General features: G+C 43.9%; 1 protein-coding gene across 1 annotated transcript in view; it reads left to right on the plus strand.

Annotated features, from left to right (window-relative positions):
- Positions 1–73: 73 nt before the first annotated feature.
- FYTTD1 (forty-two-three domain containing 1) overlaps positions 74–18,018 on the plus strand; it is a 21,246-nt gene continuing 3,301 nt past the window's right edge. The window contains exons 1-8 of the mRNA XM_006022429.3: positions 74–248; positions 7,422–7,553; positions 10,027–10,172; positions 11,321–11,433; positions 13,468–13,564; positions 14,247–14,311; positions 15,277–15,351; positions 16,680–16,806. Coding sequence (XP_006022491.1) covers positions 80–248; positions 7,422–7,553; positions 10,027–10,172; positions 11,321–11,433; positions 13,468–13,564; positions 14,247–14,311; positions 15,277–15,351; positions 16,680–16,806 — 924 coding nt within the window. The 5' untranslated portion in view covers positions 74–79. The remainder of the gene's footprint in view (positions 249–7,421; positions 7,554–10,026; positions 10,173–11,320; positions 11,434–13,467; positions 13,565–14,246; positions 14,312–15,276; positions 15,352–16,679; positions 16,807–18,018) is intronic.

The raw sequence follows: 18,018 nt of genomic DNA on the forward strand, positions 1-18,018 counted from the left end.
CGCAGGCGCCTTGCTCCGGCCCAACTGCGCACGCGCAGCAGCGGTCCGGCCGCCGAGGAAAAGGGCGGGACGACTGCGCATGCGCTGTCGCGCCCTGCGCATGCGCACAGCCCGCGGCGGTTGGCTTGGTCAGGGAGTGGAGGTAGTTCTCCGGGCAGCCATGAACGGGTTTGGTGCTGCGGCGCCTCCCTCGGGCTCCAGCGCAGCGGCCCGGAGCGACAGCCTAGAGAAGATCGACATGTCCCTGGGTGAGGAGGGCCCCCGGCCTCCCCACTTGTGTGTCGATGATGGGGGTTGGGAGGTGGACCGAACCAAGTGTCGATGTAGCGGGGGGGGGCGGGGAGAGTTGGGCTGCACGAAGTGCGCCGTAGGGTGAGGGGCTGCGGTGGTACAGGCTGGACCCGACCACTTGTAAAGATGTCGGGGAGGGGAGAGAACGTTGGGCCCCGCTCAGTGAATGGACTCTTCCGACTGGCTCAGAGCACTGGGGAGGCCCCTGGGGGGGAGGGGTGTGACCCCTGCTCCTTGACCCTTGCTCCTTGACTCCTGCCTGCCTCCTGGGCTGGGGACTGGGCAGGCCTGTGCCCTCCGCCGGGGCCTGCGGCTGCGCTCAGGGGCCCCTTGCTGAGGAGTGTTGGGGGGCAACTGGTGAGCCAGGCTGGTACCCCTGTGTTGGGCACGGCCAAGGGTTGCCCACACGCATTGCCCATTCGAAGTGCCTGCTCTGCCTTGGTTTTGCAGCTGGGTCCCCCAAAAGAGACCCAGGGAATGGGCTCCTGCAATGGAAGTGGGGAGAGTCGGCAACCCTGCACCGAGTCGCTTGCTTCTCCTCTTGACAGGCTGGGTGTCGACCAGCCCAGCGTTTCTCACCCCGTGGGTCGCAAGAGCACACAAAGGTGTCGCAAGCAAACTTTAAAAAATGGGTTCTCCTTTTAAGAAGGAAAATGTGGGAAACTGGGGCTTTCACCTTGCAGGCTGGCAGAGATCCAGCCCGCTTGGGGGGGCCCCTTGCCCCACACCTCCTTCCTCCCCGCACGCTGCAGGCAGAGGGTTGGGAGTGAGGGGCACCGGCAGGGCTGGGGTGCTGCTTTTTCTACATAAAACTATTTACTGGGTCCATCGATGTTTACAAATGGGTCCTGGTACAAAAAAAGTTGAGAACCACTGAATTAGATGTTTGTCAGAAGAGCCAAGCTAAAACTGGCGATGAAACGGTGTCTTCTCTGCTAACCACACCAATGTTTTGATATTTACACTGTCTTAATCCTGTTAGCCTGCCTGTGCTCCGTAGTCTTCCAAGAAAACCGGGCAGACAAGACCCAACTTTCTCCTATAAAAACATTCTTTATTGAGAAGGGGATTATATTGCTTTTATGCCAATGCATAAAAGGGAGTAAGACCCTATGGGCATTTAGACACGTGCTTCAGGAGTGGGGGGCACTTCAAGTAGAGCGGCTCTGAGAGCCACTGTAATTAAAGTGCCCAGAGCATCTCCCGTTTCAGTGTCCCTGTGCTTAAAAATGGTTGTGGGGCGCTTTAAATAAAGCTTGTAGTTAAATTGCCCCTGCCACCCTTTTAAAGTGCAGGGATGCTGATGCACAAGACACCAGAATCTGTTGGAGTGCAGTAATAGCCATGCTTCAGCACTCGATTAATCAGGTCTTCTCTAATGTGTTGTAGTTACAGCGCTTCGAAGCAGCCTCGCTGCTCGTGTACAGGCACCCTAAGTTTTCCATTCCTTTTAAAATACCTGGGTTTCTACAACTTGCTCTGGACAGTTAAGTAGTCTTGGTGAGAAGCTAATGGACCTGCCCATTTGAATGACTTGCGAGATGTTGCTCAGAACTCTCCTGGGTACAGAGGGGTTTTTTTGCCTTGGTTTGTATATGGTAGGGCACGCTGGTTCACTTCATTTCCACAAATGCTGAGCTTAGCAAAGATATTTATTCTGGGTGCTTTGTTCTAGTGTAGGTATCGCTTTAGTGTTTTTTTTCTCTTTGGAACCAGGTTATCTGATGATGACGTGCTAAGGAGCTATTCTAGGTGTGTCAGTAATAATACCTTACAGAGAAATGGTGATGTGTCATGAATGATGCTGTTTAGACACTCTTCTGTTTGTGCTTTCCCTTATCTGGCTTGTTGCTAGGGTAACTTATATTTCTATGGTCCACTAGCTAAAGTTATGTAATTTTCTGTAGGATTGGAATGATGATAAAGCCTAAAATCCCACATCTCTCATGTTATATCACCGTAGTAGTTCCTGCCACACTGATGAACTGTGTCTGATGCTTATATATTATGGAGCATCAGGTCTGAGGTTAGGCACCGACTTGGTAATTTAGCCTGACTTCCGCTGTTCCATCTGTGATTTTTACCTTTTGTGCTTAGGTTGAGGCAGGAGAATGCCCAATGTGTCAGCTGGTGATTAGGGAATGAATGGATTATTCTCCCAAACAAGACAGTCATGGTCACTTAAAGTACACTCTTGGGGAAACTGGCAGCCTCTTCTGTGGCAACAAATTGTAGTGTTTCAGGTTAAAGTCTGAAACAGCAAGAATCTAGGTTCTGAAAACGTAGTGGTAGGGGACTAAATGTTTGGGAGAAAATTCCCTTTTTTTTTAAAGTATAGGAATATGAGACCACAAGGGACCTTGATCACCCATTGATGTACCATCCTGTTATACTAACCATTATATATTGAAAGATGGTTATCACATCTTCCCCTCAGTCTTGTCCTGGTTAGACTGAACAAACAGTCATTCAGCCTTTTCTCGTAGGGCATGTTGGCTTCTAATTGTTGTTGGTCTCCTCTGGACCTCTCTAGTTTCATAGATTTCATGGACATTAGGACTGGAAGGGACCTTGTGAGATCATTGGGTCCAGCCCCCTGGCCAAGGGGGCAGAAAGTCAGCTGGGGTCAGGTCATCTCAGCGAAATAACCATCCAAGCATTTCTTGAAAGTATCCAGAGTAGGTGCTTGCATGACTTTGGAGAGAATCTATTCCGGACTCTGGAGACTTGGATGGTAAAGAAGTTTTTCCTTATGCCCAATCTAAAATGGTTTTCCAGCAGTTTGTGACTGTTAGACCTTGTCTTCCCTTGGGGTGCCCCGGTGAACAGACATTCTCCCAGTTTCTGATGCACCCCCCTTAGATACTTATAGGCTGCCACCAAGTCCCCTCCTGAGTCTCTGCTTCTCCAGGCTAAAGAGTCCCATGGCTCTGTCTCTCCTCGTAAGACCTGTTTTCTTGACCTCTAATCAAGCATGTGGCTCTCCTCTGGACTCTCTCAAGCTTTTCCACATCTTTTCTAAAGTGTGGAGCCCAGAATTGGATGCAGTACTCCAACTGCGGCCTCACTAAGGCTGAGTAAAAGCACGCCCTACCACAGGGGCGGACAATTATTTTGGGTGGAGGGCCGCTTACTGAGTTTTGCCAAGCCATCGAGGGCCTTATGACAGGCAGCCTGGGGCAGATAAATATTAATTTTCTAAATTTTTTAGTGGTCCCGTGGGCTGGATAGAATGGCTTTTTAGGCTGCATCTGGCCTGCGGGCCTCATTTTGTGGCTTGACAGGCTGCATCTGGCCTGCGGGCCTCATTTTGCCCACCCCTGCCCCACCACATACCAACCAAGGCAGTTTGTTCATGTCTGACTTAAAAGTGTGATGCCCAAAGTGGAATGCAGTATTCCAGCTGAGAAGTCAGTGGTCCCAAGTAGAGGTGAAGCCACCACTTCTTACATACAATGCTCCGGTTAATATAAACCAGAATAAAATTTCCCCCCCTTTTTTTTTTCTCAACAGTATCACACTGAGAATCACACTTAGTGTGTGTGGCTCACTAGAAGCCTTAGTTTCTTTTTTGCTGTACTGCTACATAGCCATTTATTTCTCATTTTGTGTTTGTGCATCTACTTTCTTCTTCCTAGGTGTAATGCGTGTATTTGTTGAGTTTTATCTTGTTAACTGGGTCCTCTCTCCAGTTTCCCATTTTTGAATACTGATAGTGTTTTCCAGAATGCTTGTAAATCCTCACAGGTTGGTGTCATCAGCAAATTTATGTAAGCACATGGAAATGTTGGATAGAGCCAGATCTACAACAGACCTCTCTGGGACCTCATGTCAAATGTCCTCCTAGCCTGACCATTGATTACCAGTCTCTGAGAGTGACTTTATTTTAAAGTTTTATATCCACATTATTGAGCTTTCATCTAAACCCGTATTTCATTAGCTTATGAGAATACATTATGTTACAGTGTTGAAAAATGCAGCATATCTCTTGCTTCCCCCTTATCCACTCAGCTCACCTCATGGTTTTAGGGGGGGGATTTAATCGCAGCCTTCAACTCCCTGCAGTGGTTTGCAAAGAGGATGGAGCTGGACTGGTCTCAGTGGGGGCAGATGACAGAACAAGGAGCAATGGGCTCAAGTTGCAGCAAGGGAAGTTGAGGTTGGATATTAGGAGAAATTTTCTCACAAGGAGGGTGGTAAAGCACTGGGACAGGTCACCCAGAGAAGTGGTGGAAGCTCCATCCTTGGAGGTTTTCAAAACCCAGGTAGACAAAGCCTTGGCTGGGATGATGTAGTTGGGGCTGGTCCTGCTTGGAGCGGGGGGTTGGAATAGATGTGACCTCCTGAGGTCTCTGCCAACCCTCGCTTTTCTATGATTTCTACCAACATGGTCTGTTCTTTACAACCCATCTCGGCTGTTTTTATCATGTCATTATCTTCTAAATACTTACATTGATAATTTACCTTTCCAGGGGTAGAAGTTAGGCCGACTGTTCTATAATTTCCTGAGTTCTCCTTGGGAAAGGTCCCACAGGATTGGGAAAAAGCAAACATTATCCCAACCTTTCTAATCTTGCACGAGTTCTCAAAGATGCTTGCTAATAATTTTGAGATTTGTGTAGCCAGCACGACAAGTAATGCAGGGTGAATTATATCTGTTTTTAAAACAGATCTAAGGTTCTTGGGTGGTTTTCCTGTTTGGAGAATAAAGTTAATGAAAAGTGTAGAACAAAATGATGTGCTGACCATGGGTGTACTTAACTAACATTGCTTACCAAGCTGTCATTCCTATGGTCCCCCTGGTACGGTCTAGCTTCCATCATTTCCAAAGCTACTAATTGCTTCTGGGCTGCTTGAGGCAGCTCTGGAACGTGTGGAGAAATAACTCATGTTTCTGTCCGTCTTCTTTCCCCAGACCTTTGAGAGTCCTTCCCCTTCACTGTTTCTAGCCCAGCTTAAGGAAGCACAACTAGTTACAAAATAGACAGCTACTATTCTAGTTAGTTTGCAGTTAACTATAATTCAGCTAACTTACAAAGCAGACAGCGGAGCTGAACAATGTGATGCACGTTAGTGGTGTATGTGCTTATCTGCATATCTGCTGTTTGTCACAGCTGGTGGGTTAACAAGAAACTGGGATTGGTATTATGTTATAGTGAATTATACACACATGGTACACACACAAGCAGAGTATGCTGCGTGTCATATGACTACTTTCTCTCCTGGTTAAATATGTGCTTACAACGCTATGTGATAAAATGTGTGCTGTTAATGTAGTCAAAATCTGTAGTATTATAGAACCAGTGTTTCTAAAACCTTAACTGGTATTTCCGGGCTTTGTATCGTTAACAGTGTTATGTTCTCAGACACTTCATTTGAAACAGATTTCTTGGAAGGCCAGATTCTTCTGGTTGCTTTGTACAATCACCCTCAAAACGTTGATCTATTTCCAGCTGCTCAAATTGTCTCCAGAAGCTGCTCTTTTAATAGCTGCCACAAATTGCCACATGACTGCTCTATGGATATTTAATACACTCCACAAAGAAACCTGTCTGTAGCACAGAAATATTTGCGGCATGGCACGAGGCTGTCTTATTGTTTAAGGATAAAGCATTTTGTATTATAATAGAAACTTGATGTGCTCGGTGAAGCTGCAGTTTAAAGTAGTCATACCTCCAGGAGAATAATAGTTATGTTGTAAAGCAAAAGTCTTTTGAGCGTGGTTTCATGTAAATCTCTGAATAAGTATTACCACATGCCTATTGATAACTGAGGTGAAGTATACCAGGTAGGGGTGCACCGATTAAGATTTTTTGGGTTGATACCAATGGCCGATTATTAACGAGGTGTATCAGCCAATACCAATCCAATTGCCGATGTGCAGCCTGGCAGCTTGGAGAGCAGCTTCCGGCTGGTAAGTCTGTTGACAGGTGGGGAGGGAAAGGGTGTGGGGTGGCAGATTGAGGCCCCCATGATGAGGGAGGGAGTGAGGCTGGGGCCAGCGCCACTGCCACCTGCCCCGAGAGCAGCCTCGGCCCAACCCTGAACCTGTTCAGCCTCCACAAGAGAAGGCTGAGGGGGGATCTAGTGGCAGTCTACAAACTAGTAGGGGACCAGCAGGCATTGGGAGAGTCCCTGTTCCCCTGAGCACACCCGGGAGTTACAAGAAACAACGGACACAAGCTAGCAGAGGGTAGTTTCAGGCTAGACATTAGGAGGCGCTACTTCACTGTCAGGGCGGCTAGGACCTGGAACCAACTTCCAAAAGAAGTGATGCTGGCTCCTACCCTGGGAGTCTTTAAAAAAAGGCTGGACAAACATCTGGCCAGGGTCGTTTGACCCCAATACTCTTTCCTGGCACGGCAGGGGGTCGGACTAGAAGATCTCCTCAGGTCCCCTCCCACCCTACCAACTGTGAACGCCTCCCGCCCCCCCGAAAGAGCCCAGTACTGCCCCTGGCCTCAGCCTGCAGTGGCAGCCTGCCCTTGCCCCATACATTAATCTGTGGCCTCCCGCCCCCCCGAAAGAGCCCAGTACTGCCCCTGGCCTCAGCCTGCAGTGGCAGCCTGCCCTTGCCCCATACATTAATCTGTGGGGCACATACTCCCCCCATGCCTCCCTAGGGGTGCATGCAGCAGCGGGAGTTGTCCCTGCTTCACCGTGGGGGGCATCAATCTGCCCCTCTTCCCCACCACAGACTTACCAGCTAGACACTGCCCTCCACACTGCCAGACTGCACTCTTGACTGCGTGCATGCTGCAGCTGCACCCAAGCCCACAACATTTTATCAGTGACATTATGGTCTGCATCAACCAAAAAGAGCTGACTGCTGATAATGTCAGTTTTTTCCTTTTATCGGTGCCAATACAACGTGGACCGAGGTATCGGTGCACCTCTAATACCAGGACAATAACATGGCACAGGAAAGCTACTGCTATTCACTGGGCTGTGTAAGCTGTTGACTTTTCACTGGATAGCTGAGCTTTAGGTTCTCCAAGAGCAATATGTAATGCAAGATAAATACTTAAGGAAGCCTGCGTACAAGGACTACAGGGTGTAACTTGCAGCAAATAATTTTATTACCCTTTTAAAATAAGTCTAAAATGCATCATAAATCTTAACTTTTGCAGATGATATAATTAAATTGAATAAAAAAGAAGAGAGAAAGCAGTATTTCCCCCAAATGAGGAGAGGGCTGCAGCAAAACCGAACTCGACAGTTCAGAATGAAGGGGACCAGGTGGGGAATCCAACAGCAGAAAGGTATGTGCCTTCTGAAAGTGCAGCCCCCAATTAATGTGAGTACTGTGTGATGATGTCACCTGCTAAATTAAAGCCAGACGGCAACTCTTTTTGAATCTAATGCAAATGTACAAGTTCACTTGATGGCTTTTTAAGTTAAATATCTTCCAAATAGCGTGGTATAAGTTGGACATATGTATGTGATTCCAGTGTCAGTGATTCCATGTGGGATCAGTGTTTGGCAGAGAGGGGCTGCCAAACTCCTTCAGGAGTTAGGTACTCTTGCTCATCTCACCAGCTTTTTCTTGGAAGTAGTACTGATGATACTTTGTGAACTATGTTTAGCCCTCTTCTTGGGTGGGGAGAAGAAGGTCTCACAATAGTCTGTCTTAGGTAAATTAGGAAGTGTGTTTGTGAACCCCTAACACTCACTTTTCTAGACCTAAGCTGCTACACTCAGGGCATTTTTTACACGTGCTCCTTGTATACCACCAGGCACTTTTAATTAGCAAGCCACACTAATTAAAAGCACATGCACATCACATGCATCAGCAGTGCAGGCATGCCTCCACACTGAGAGATTTTTTTTTTTAGTTCAGAGTGCACCACCGCCATTTTCTCAGCATGGAGGCGTGCTGCACTGCTGATACATGTGGCACATGAGGCTGCCAGAGCGTGTCAGTTCACGTGCTCCAGCGGACTCGATTAGTTGAATCTGCTCCGATGTGCTGGATTTCCAGCACAGTGGATCAGGCTTCCTGCATGTGTATAAGTGCCCAGACGTTCTAGCTGCCTAGCAGCCCTCTCTGAGGGATGCTGCTGTCTGTCTTGCCCTTCCGCGTCCTGTTGCAGCTCTAACCGTGTCTGTGTTGAGCCTGTAAAATGAGCCTTAATGCAAACGGAGTTCTTTACTTTCCAGAATGCACAAAGGGATGGTGAAGTATGTCTGAACCAACTGTTCCAGTTCTTTTGTGAATAAACATCTTGTCATGTCTCACTATTCAAGTGCACAATTGTCACAGTAGATCAAAGGTGTGTGAGAAAAGCATGCAGACGGGAAGCGAGAAAGGGACTAGGTTTACAATCACCATTTAAGCTGACCTAACTTTACTCAAGGTTTCATTACTAATTACCAGTATTTGCAGCAAACAGGATTCATCTGCTCCTGGGGGATTCCTAGTTGCTAACCTGACACATGACTTTCACCCTTGCTGAAGTGCTAACTGAATCTTCTGACATTTGGGGTTTGAAAAGTACCTTTTCAGCCCTGGACAATAAACTATTAAGCAAGGTCACTTGACTAATCAAAAGTGTGTTGCCTCATCAGAATTTGTGGTGCTAAAATGAATAATGGAGAACTCAAATTATGAACGTATTCATTTAACAGCAGTTCACCTGACTATCAGCTGTCTAAGAAAATTCCAGTGTAATCTCAATTAAAATACTGGAAATGTTCATACAACTTTTGTTTATGTAATCTGTAACCCCACAGTGCTTCTTGCTACAGTGCTTGATTCTTTTCTAAAGTGTGTTTTTAGCACAAACTGGGATATTGTGTGTGGTAAGTGCCAGAACGTGAACTTTGTATGAAAACTAAGTTGGTGTCCTAACGAGTTTATCGTATTTGGAAAGCTTAAATGCTTCCTCACACGTGCAGCCCAAATTTAAATGGTCTCCTGTTTATATAAATTAGCTCCTTGTGTCCCTGGTGGGCCTTTGCTATTACTAGGTTTAGGTAAAGATGAATACTATTTTTTTTCTAAACTTCTGAGATCTTGAAAAATCACATTGTTCCCTGGAGGGCTTTTCAGGATTCCTTCTAGCTGAAAATGAGCCCTGATCCAGTTCATGTTAGTGTTGTCTTGTGCTCTGAACAGTTCTCAAGCATCTCAGTATTTTTGCACTGTTGCCATTTACCTTATTCCAAGAGTCAGCAAATCTTTTTCTATTCATGATCAGCTGCAGAAACTAGAAACAGTAATGCTGAGCTCCTTCCTGTTTCAGAGTTGGTTGTCAATGTGCTGCCAAGTTTCTACAGAGGTGAGGGAGTAAGGGGACGAATAGATAGTTGGAGAGGAGTGTTTAAAAGCTCTATTCGTTCTTCAGCTTTCCTTACCCATTCCCAACAGAAAAGCATTTTCATACAATCCTTCACAAAGTGAGCAAGTGACCTACCTAAAGTGAAGGCTTTTGCTTCTGACTAACTTTCTGGTCCATTCTGCTGGGTAAAAGCTAATTTAACCATACAGAAACTGGATCAATGAGGTACACTAAAGCTGCGTGGTCCATATTTACTCAATTTAAGGTCAAGCCTGACCTTGGAGAACTGACTTATGCAATGCTATGGTAAATGAAATGAGGCCAATAACTACTGCTTTAAATCTTAAAGTGATAGCCAAGTGACATGCTCTCCATAAATACAATGTGCTGAAAGACAGAGGCTGTGGTACCTCTTTCTGAAATGGGTCATTAATTCTTATTTTTTCTATGATAGGCTATGGTAAAAACCGTTTGGGACGCCGAAAGAAGATAGCCGGGAAGAAGCGTCCCTATGGAGTCATAACTGGCTTGGCAGCCAGGAAAGCGCTGGGTGCTCGCAAAGGAATTAGTCCCTTGAACAGACAACCACTTAGTGAGAAGGTAGGAATACAATTCTCATAGCTTGTCCCTATTTGACAATGGGAGGGCTATATTTAAAACATGACAAAGAGAATACGAGCCAAATGAGTTACCTTAATATAATATAGGGGTATCTGGTAAAAACATCAACTTTAACTGTCGGATTGCAGATCTTGTTATGATAATTAGTTCTTTGGCGGGGGAGGAAACACTTCTGAATTGAATTCTGCTGCTACAATAGTTCTGGCCTTTATCAGGTCACTATTCTAGAATAGTGTAACTTAGTTAATACCATGCTTTCCCCACTCCATTTCTGAGTTCAGAGCTGCAGTTTACAACTAAAGGAGTTAGCTCCAGAACATGAAACTTTGTGGCACAAGAAGGCATCTTGGACTAATATCTGAAGTAATATAAATTGAGGACAGAAGTCTATATCAGGGTGGGAGTAATGCAAGTCGCAGCAGTATGACTCCTTAACATCTGCACTTTTTTTTTTTTTTAAAACCTAAGTTTAGGAACATGGAACTTATCAAAGTGACTTGGCATTACACTGGATTGGGTTCTAATAAGATTTGGGCAGGAGGAGAGAAGAAAGCTTTGTTTAAGGGGCAGAAGAAGTGTGTTCTTATGTAATTTGAGGATAAGCTAGAGGAAATTGATGGAAGTGATGTGAAATCTTATGGGGAAGTGTGATGAAACAGGATTCTCTCAGGGTCCTAGAACTGTTTCATAGATTCATAGATGTTAGGGTCGGAAGGGACCTCAGTAGGTCATCAAGTCCGACCCCCTGCCCTGGACAGGAAAGAGCGCTGGGATCAGATGACCCCAGCTGGGTGCTTGTCCAGTCTTCTCTTGAAGACTCCTGGGTTGGTTGTATTTCTAATAGACTTGTATATTTTCCAAATGTAAATACTTGTTACAAGATCTGGATAGGAAGTTCTAGCTAAACTTGACTCCCTTTTTTGGTAGAGGAAAGAATACAAATACTAGCATTATCTGTTTAATGAGGCAGGTCTGATGCAGGGTTCAGTCTCGTTTTTCAATGAACTGATCGATGGGGCACTTAAATCTAAGTAATACATTTTGAATAATATTTATGAAAGGGCATCATCTAACAAAAGCCTCTGAAAACTATTCAGATAGTTTCTAATTTTTTTTCATTTCTAAAGACCCCACAGCGAAACTACCCAGCCTTGAAAAGGAAAACGACCCTCCAGAGACAGCCTGACACGCAGAGAAAACAAGTTTCGGCTCTCAGGAGACCTGTCCATTTAAATCGGAGGTGAGCTTTTCTCCAGTGAGCTATGGTGAGATGCTGCTTCTAGGTCTTCCCTTTGACCTGATAGTGAGTTCTGTTTCTAGCACCACTGACTGGACAGCAAGAGATCTGATCTTTAGTGGGATAAAATCCCATGTACTTAATAGCCTTGATCATTTTGAAAGTTGAGCATAGGTTGAATGTTACAAACAACACACTTGTACACTCATATTTGTTGGAGCTGTTCAGAAACTGCATTTTTCATTGTGGTTGGCTCTCTACCTCCATTTATTTACTTAGTTGATTTTGCTGAGCAGATGTCATGATTATACACAAGTAGCCAACACAGGAAATCTTATATCCTTCTAACTTTGCAAGTGGCAAATCAAGTGACCTGCTCTTGCTGCAAGTTCCTTTATGGGACTTGCTGCCATCTTCAGTTTTATAGAAGTGATTTGTATATTTAGTTTCCTCCAAAATTATCCTTATCTGTTAAACTGCCACTAAACCTGTTCATCTTCTTTTTTTAAAAATTACTGTGTAAAAATAAATGTGCATGTTGTAAGCATGAAAGCCTGTAGCAACTGGTGAGATTCCTATACGCCATCTAGCTCACTTAAAATTTCATCTTTTGGCACCCTGTGTAAATGATGTTCCCATCTAAAACAGGGTACTAGCAAAGGCTGGGGGCACCTGGCTTAATTCTGTTGAACGCCGTGAAAGCTGTGTTCTATTTTGGGCAAGATTATGTAAAGGATTGTCCATCCAGGAACCATATATGGGGAAAACCCTCTGGTTTTGGCAAAATAAGATGCAAGCTGGTACTGTGCTCTTTAGTGGAAATTGTAAACAGGCAGACTGAGGTGACCTGTGGTTAGGGTTTTTTTTAATTATTAAACAGTTGTCAGGCTATTTCATGTAGCAATAAAACAAGGTGCTGTCACTGGCACTTCTCATTAGGAGGAGTTCTCCAGGTGGGAAAACCACCATCTACAGGGAAATCAAACATGATGAAATCAGTATCTTGTTGCATCATTTTGTCCCTTTCCTGATTTAAACTATTCCTCTGTGAGTTTTGTTGGAGGCAGTTGTTCCTGCAATGATCTCAGAGTAACTCAGCAACATGAATAGCAGTAGCATTCAAAAGGTTTACCACATTAACACAGTAGTGCTGATCTCACTTCTTTTCAATCCAGGTAAAGTGTTTGGCTTTTTTCACAAATCTGAGCCTTTGGTATCAGAATCACAGCTCTTTTGCTGCTTAAAAGTGCTCCTTTAACTCAAGAGAGAAAGTTCATAATTTAGAAGTTCTGAGAAGGTTTTAGGTTTTGGTAACATTTTCTCTCTTCAGAAATAGATGTGACAGACCACAGTTGAACAATTTTAGCTTTTTAAATATCGATTATCTTTTGCTTGCAAATTGGCTGTGCCTCAATATCAGTGTGTTTAGCTGACTTAAATACATCAATACACTAATCTCTCAGAAGAGTCCAAATGGAACTGGGATGTGTTGCAGAAGCATAGAGCTGAGAGTTAGCAATTATGTTTTGAGTACAACTGAGACACAGATGTAGGCAGACTTTGGCAAACCATTTAATCTCCCTGCTTCGAATTTTTCTTCTCCTATCTAATTAGTAGTGTTAAAAGGAATTAACACTTGCTAAGAGATGTATATAGTTTTGCTAATAAAGCCACAATTAAGAGGAGAGCTAAATGGGAATAGCGGGAAGGACTGGATGGTCATCTAAGGACTCTTGAATAAATAAATTAACAATCCTATTTCAGTCCTTGGTCTACTCAAGATTAATTTGATTTGAAGAAAAATGTAAGTGTATTAAAATTATTCCTCCCTCATCAGAATAAGCAACACTGAAAGGCTTACTTCCTACATTGTACCATTGCACGCTTTTTATTTATTTTTTTTGTCTTCAGTGATGAATTTGTAAGTGGATATCTTCTCCCTGATTCCTTTTTAATTCACAGTCTTGTTCTGATTTTTCTCTAAAATGAGGCTATCTTCAGAAACTTTAGGTAACTTTTCTTCTCAAAATATTACAGGAGTAACGTACCATCCCCTTTTGCCAGGATTGGAAATAAATTGAATCAGCAGAAAGACACACGTCAAGCAACTTTCCTCTTTAGGAGGGGTCTGAAGGTACAACAAATACTACTTAAAATCAGTGATGTAGATTGTGAAGTGACTTCCTAAAGCAGTCTTGTTTCAGTGAATTTGAGTTCTCATGTTGGTGCTGAACAAACACACCTGGTGTGTGTTTCTTTCTACTGTGGCATAGAAAACACTTCAGGTTGGCTTGCAACAGGGTGTTTTTGCCTTCCAGAGAAAAACCTGTTCCTATCTTGCTCTGCTTTGCTGTTTCTGCCCACCCCCAGTGCAGCTGACTTATTCTGAGCCCTATTAGTATTTCAAGTTAATGGCAAGTTCTTGCTATTTCATTTTGAAGGTAAATGGTTGAAACTGATGTGGGCTGCTGAAGTTGCCTTCATTTGATGGATGGAGCAGCAGTGAACTTTAGAAATGCCTAACTTAGGTTTTACAGTTGATTAAAACTTCTGATGTTTGACTTTTAGTTGTTCTGACAAGAGTCAAAGTAAATGTAAAATGGAGAGGGAAAGTTTCCTTCCGTTTTTCCTTTGTGGCCCAGTCCTGTTGGACACTGAGCCCATGCAGAGCTCCACTTAATTCTGAGGGGCTGTGTACAGATGCAGGCTTCATCCTTGCTGAAGGTGTTTAGAAACTTGTGTTGTCATGTTCTTAAACTGCAATTTCAAGAAGTGAAATGTCCCCAAACCCTGTATCTCTATTGCTGTATTTCCAGGTGCAGGCACAAGTGCAGCCGACAGAAGAACATCTAGATAATCAGCCAGTGAAGAGAACTCGTCAGTAAGTGCTTCATCTGAAAATAAGACAGGAGTGGCCAGTCTGCAGCACGGGTGCCACAAGTGCCATGAGCAGACAACACAGCGGCAGAAAGCAGCAGATCAGACAGGGAGCACAGAACAGAAAGCAGAGCAGCTGATTGGGCGGGGAAAAGGATCAGAGTGGCACTAGGGGAGGTGTGGGGCTGATTTGCAGCACACCTGCACAAAAGGTTGCCCCCCACCCCACTGTTCTAAAGCATTATATGCATCAATTGGTGTAAATTTTACTCCTGTTTGTGGAGGTTTCTCTTGTGGGCTTCTGGGTTTTCCATCCTGCTTACCTTCTAAAGCACTTCTTAAGTTAAGTGGAGACATTTTCTTGCACGGGATGCAAAAGTGGGATCTCATGCCAATTCTAGAACTACAAACTAAGCTCTGTCCTCAGTCCTCCAACAATTTGATGTTCAGTTAGCACTGCTGTCTCCTCCCGCTGTTGTAGCTGCCACTTTACCTAACTTGAAAGCTCAAAGCTGGTAAACTGCATGATGCATGTCACTCCAGCAATTACACTTTAAAGAACGAGGGGGATTATATGCCGGGCTTGTAAGAAGGCAGATGGGCATTCAATCAGAAAAGAGTCTGCTACCCAGGCTCTTCATAGGTAAACAAAAGATTTTGCTGCACGTTATACAAGGAGGAACAGACAGGTCAGGTGAAGGCAGCACTGGCCACTGAATCGCTGATTGTCACTCTTGGTTTTGATGGAAAGGCCAGGTTGGCCTTGTGTGCAATAAACCTTTTCAGAAACCTGCCCTAACTCTAGAGCTAGATAACATGGAGGAGGCAAAGGACTACGTTTGTTTAGTTTGTGTAGATTTGTAGCATTATTCCCAACCAGTGTGTTCTGGAAAGCTGTTGGGAATGTGCATTTCATGTGGTTTGCTGGAATTCCTGTCTGGATAAGTGATTCCTCTATTTTCAAACTAGATGGCGAACTTCCACCACAAATGGAGGGATTCTGACTGTATCTATTGACAATCCTGGAGCCATTACATCCCTAGTGTGAGTAGAATATTTTGAACACTCTTTTAAGTAAATGTTTTTGGACCAAGTCCTGCAGGCTCTTCACAACTCCTGGTCCCAGTGAATTGAGTGGGAGTTAGGCTCTGATCTTACAGTGCATTCACAGGCATATCTGGATTGTTTCTCAGTCTGTGTTCAGGTAAGTGTTGGGTTTCACTTGAGGCCCCTCAGTTAGGAGGTTGAATTGAAAAGTTTGTGGCAGCTTAAAATTGAGGTGGATGAACCTTTGCTTTCATCCTCAGCTTTCTTGCAGTCTGATCTGGCTGATTTTCCTTCCCCTCTGAGTCAGAACAGCCAAGGGCCACTCCTACTCCACCTCCTAAGTGTTTAAGTGTGATCCCTTGCTTAAGTCACGAAAAACCGTTGAATAGAAAAGACAGGAAGGAACTCCTTCTCCTTGCTGTCTTTTTTTTCCTTTGGTTTCAGGCTAATATGACAGCAGGTTGCAAAAAATAAATGCAGTTAGGAATTTGATGAAGGTGGACTAGGATGTCACTTAGATGCCAAAGAAGTAGTATGGGCTGTGGTCAGCATGCCTCTGGCAGTATCTGGATCTTTGTAGAGATCACAGTGGATTTGAACCTAAAGCAAGTGTTCCTGTGCCCCATGTTGAAAATTTGGCAGAACAGTTGCTGTTGTGATATTTATGCTGGGTCTTTGGGCAAAACTTAAATTGGTGATACGTGCCCTTGATGAGGAACTCAACCAGGCTTGTTCTTTTGGTAGTCCCCTCTTGCAATAATAGAGTCATAATTCAGGCCAAAAACAGACAACAGTTTGATTTGGATTTGAAATTGATCCCAGACCTTGCAAATGGATGAGCCTATTATCCCTGTGAAGTATCCAAATTAACACTGCCTCAAAACAATTACAGCTAATTGAGCTAACTACCATTTAAGTCTACTGTGTAAAGGATGGTCTCTGCCTATTTTGATGTGAGGCAAATCTTGGATTAATTGGCCCCAGTTTAAATGGGTGTCTGTTTTTAGCCTCTTCCTCAGTGGTACTGGGGGTTTGAAATAAGGCTGAGGTGAAAGTGCTTTCTCTCTCAAACTCTTCTAGCCCTTTTAAAAAGGTATTCTTAGTAGTATCATCATTTACATCTTGTTTAAAATCAAGGATTCTCAACTCTTCACTCGATGTTACACCGATTAAATCCTAACTGCATCATTAATAAATTACATGACCACATGAGCATTGTCAGAGGTGGTCTTTTTACCTTGCATTGTCAGATGTGGTAAAGCATGCCTGTTGTTATACCAACCCCTTTATTCAGTGTGCCATTTTAAAGCAGTCTGTCTTCTCAGTTCCCAGAAGCCGCGCCTTGCTCGCACTCCGATGCCGCCATTTTTAATGAAGAGGAATCAAACTGAAGAGAAGAAGATTCCCAAAGGAGTTCCATTGCAGTTTGATATTAACAGCGTTGGAAAGCAGGTAAAAGCTTTTTGCGTTAGTTTTTTGGAGAGTAAATGCCAGTGAAGAGATGTCTGAGTTTGAGAGAATGTGATACCTGTTTAATGACTAAAAAGGAGGGGACTGTTAATCAAGCTTGTTATGTAATCTTGCGCACACACCTATGCTTTTGTCTGCTCCCCCATCTGTCAAAAGTCTTATGTGCTACCTACCTTGCATAGGATTTCAAACATCTAATAAATCTTTGTTTTTTAAAGAGTTGATGTCATGGAACGAGGGACGGCAAACACAAACCACGCTCCTTATTCATGCATGTCATCTGTCTGCAAGACAGATGGCTGCCTCCTAATACTTCCAGCTTCAATTGGCACATTGAAAACAAAGCAACTCTTTAAACAAATTGATAATACGCAGTTGGAAAACACCATTTGGTGTTTAGTTGCATTTCTTCCTGTGAAGATATACAACTCCACTGTTACTGTAGACAAAGGGGAAAAAAAAACTAATAGACTTGTTCTGGTAAATCTCTTACTTTGGAAAAACAAAACTGCATGTTTGCATAGTTCCAGGATTTGGGCTTTCTGTATCTAAACAAAGTTGCCAAACCAGATTGCACAACTAGGGAGTGAGAACAGCTGTGTCTGAATGAAAAAGGAAAACTGGGGGTGGGAGATTCTCATTTAAGAGAGAAATTCAAAAGATCAGGAAATACAAAAGTAAAAGCTGCAAACACTTTACACATCCAATCACACATGTATATCTTAATTCTACTTTGAAAAAGCACCATCGTGTCATTGTGGCACTTTGTTTGTCTTTTGATGTTTCTAGATCAGGTTTTTCCTTGGTGAGTACTCCTCTATTCTGCCCCTGTTACCTGGTATCTGACAGTTGCGCTGAATTTCTTCCTTCTGGGAATAATTCCATATAATGAGAAGTCGATAGTTGGACTCTGAAAGAACCTTAAGGGAAATGCTAGCCACAATGGAATAAGTTACTGAGCCAACTGTGCAGACTCTGAAACAACAAGTTCAGAGCGACGGAAATCTATATCGCTGAAACTAGCAGCTGTGGATTTGAATCCACAAGGAGGAGCAAGTCAGAGTAAAACATCTGCATTCAGTCTTTCTTACCGCTAGTCAGAAGTTTGTAACTCCTAATTTAACATTGTCTTGATGTTGTATCAGTACTCACTATTGATATACCCTTGCTTTTGTACCCCCCCCCCCCCAAAAA

The sequence above is a fragment of the Alligator sinensis genome, unplaced genomic scaffold (genome assembly GCF_000455745.1).
Source record: "Alligator sinensis unplaced genomic scaffold, ASM45574v1 scaffold301_1, whole genome shotgun sequence".
NCBI lineage: Eukaryota > Metazoa > Chordata > Crocodylia > Alligatoridae > Alligator > Alligator sinensis.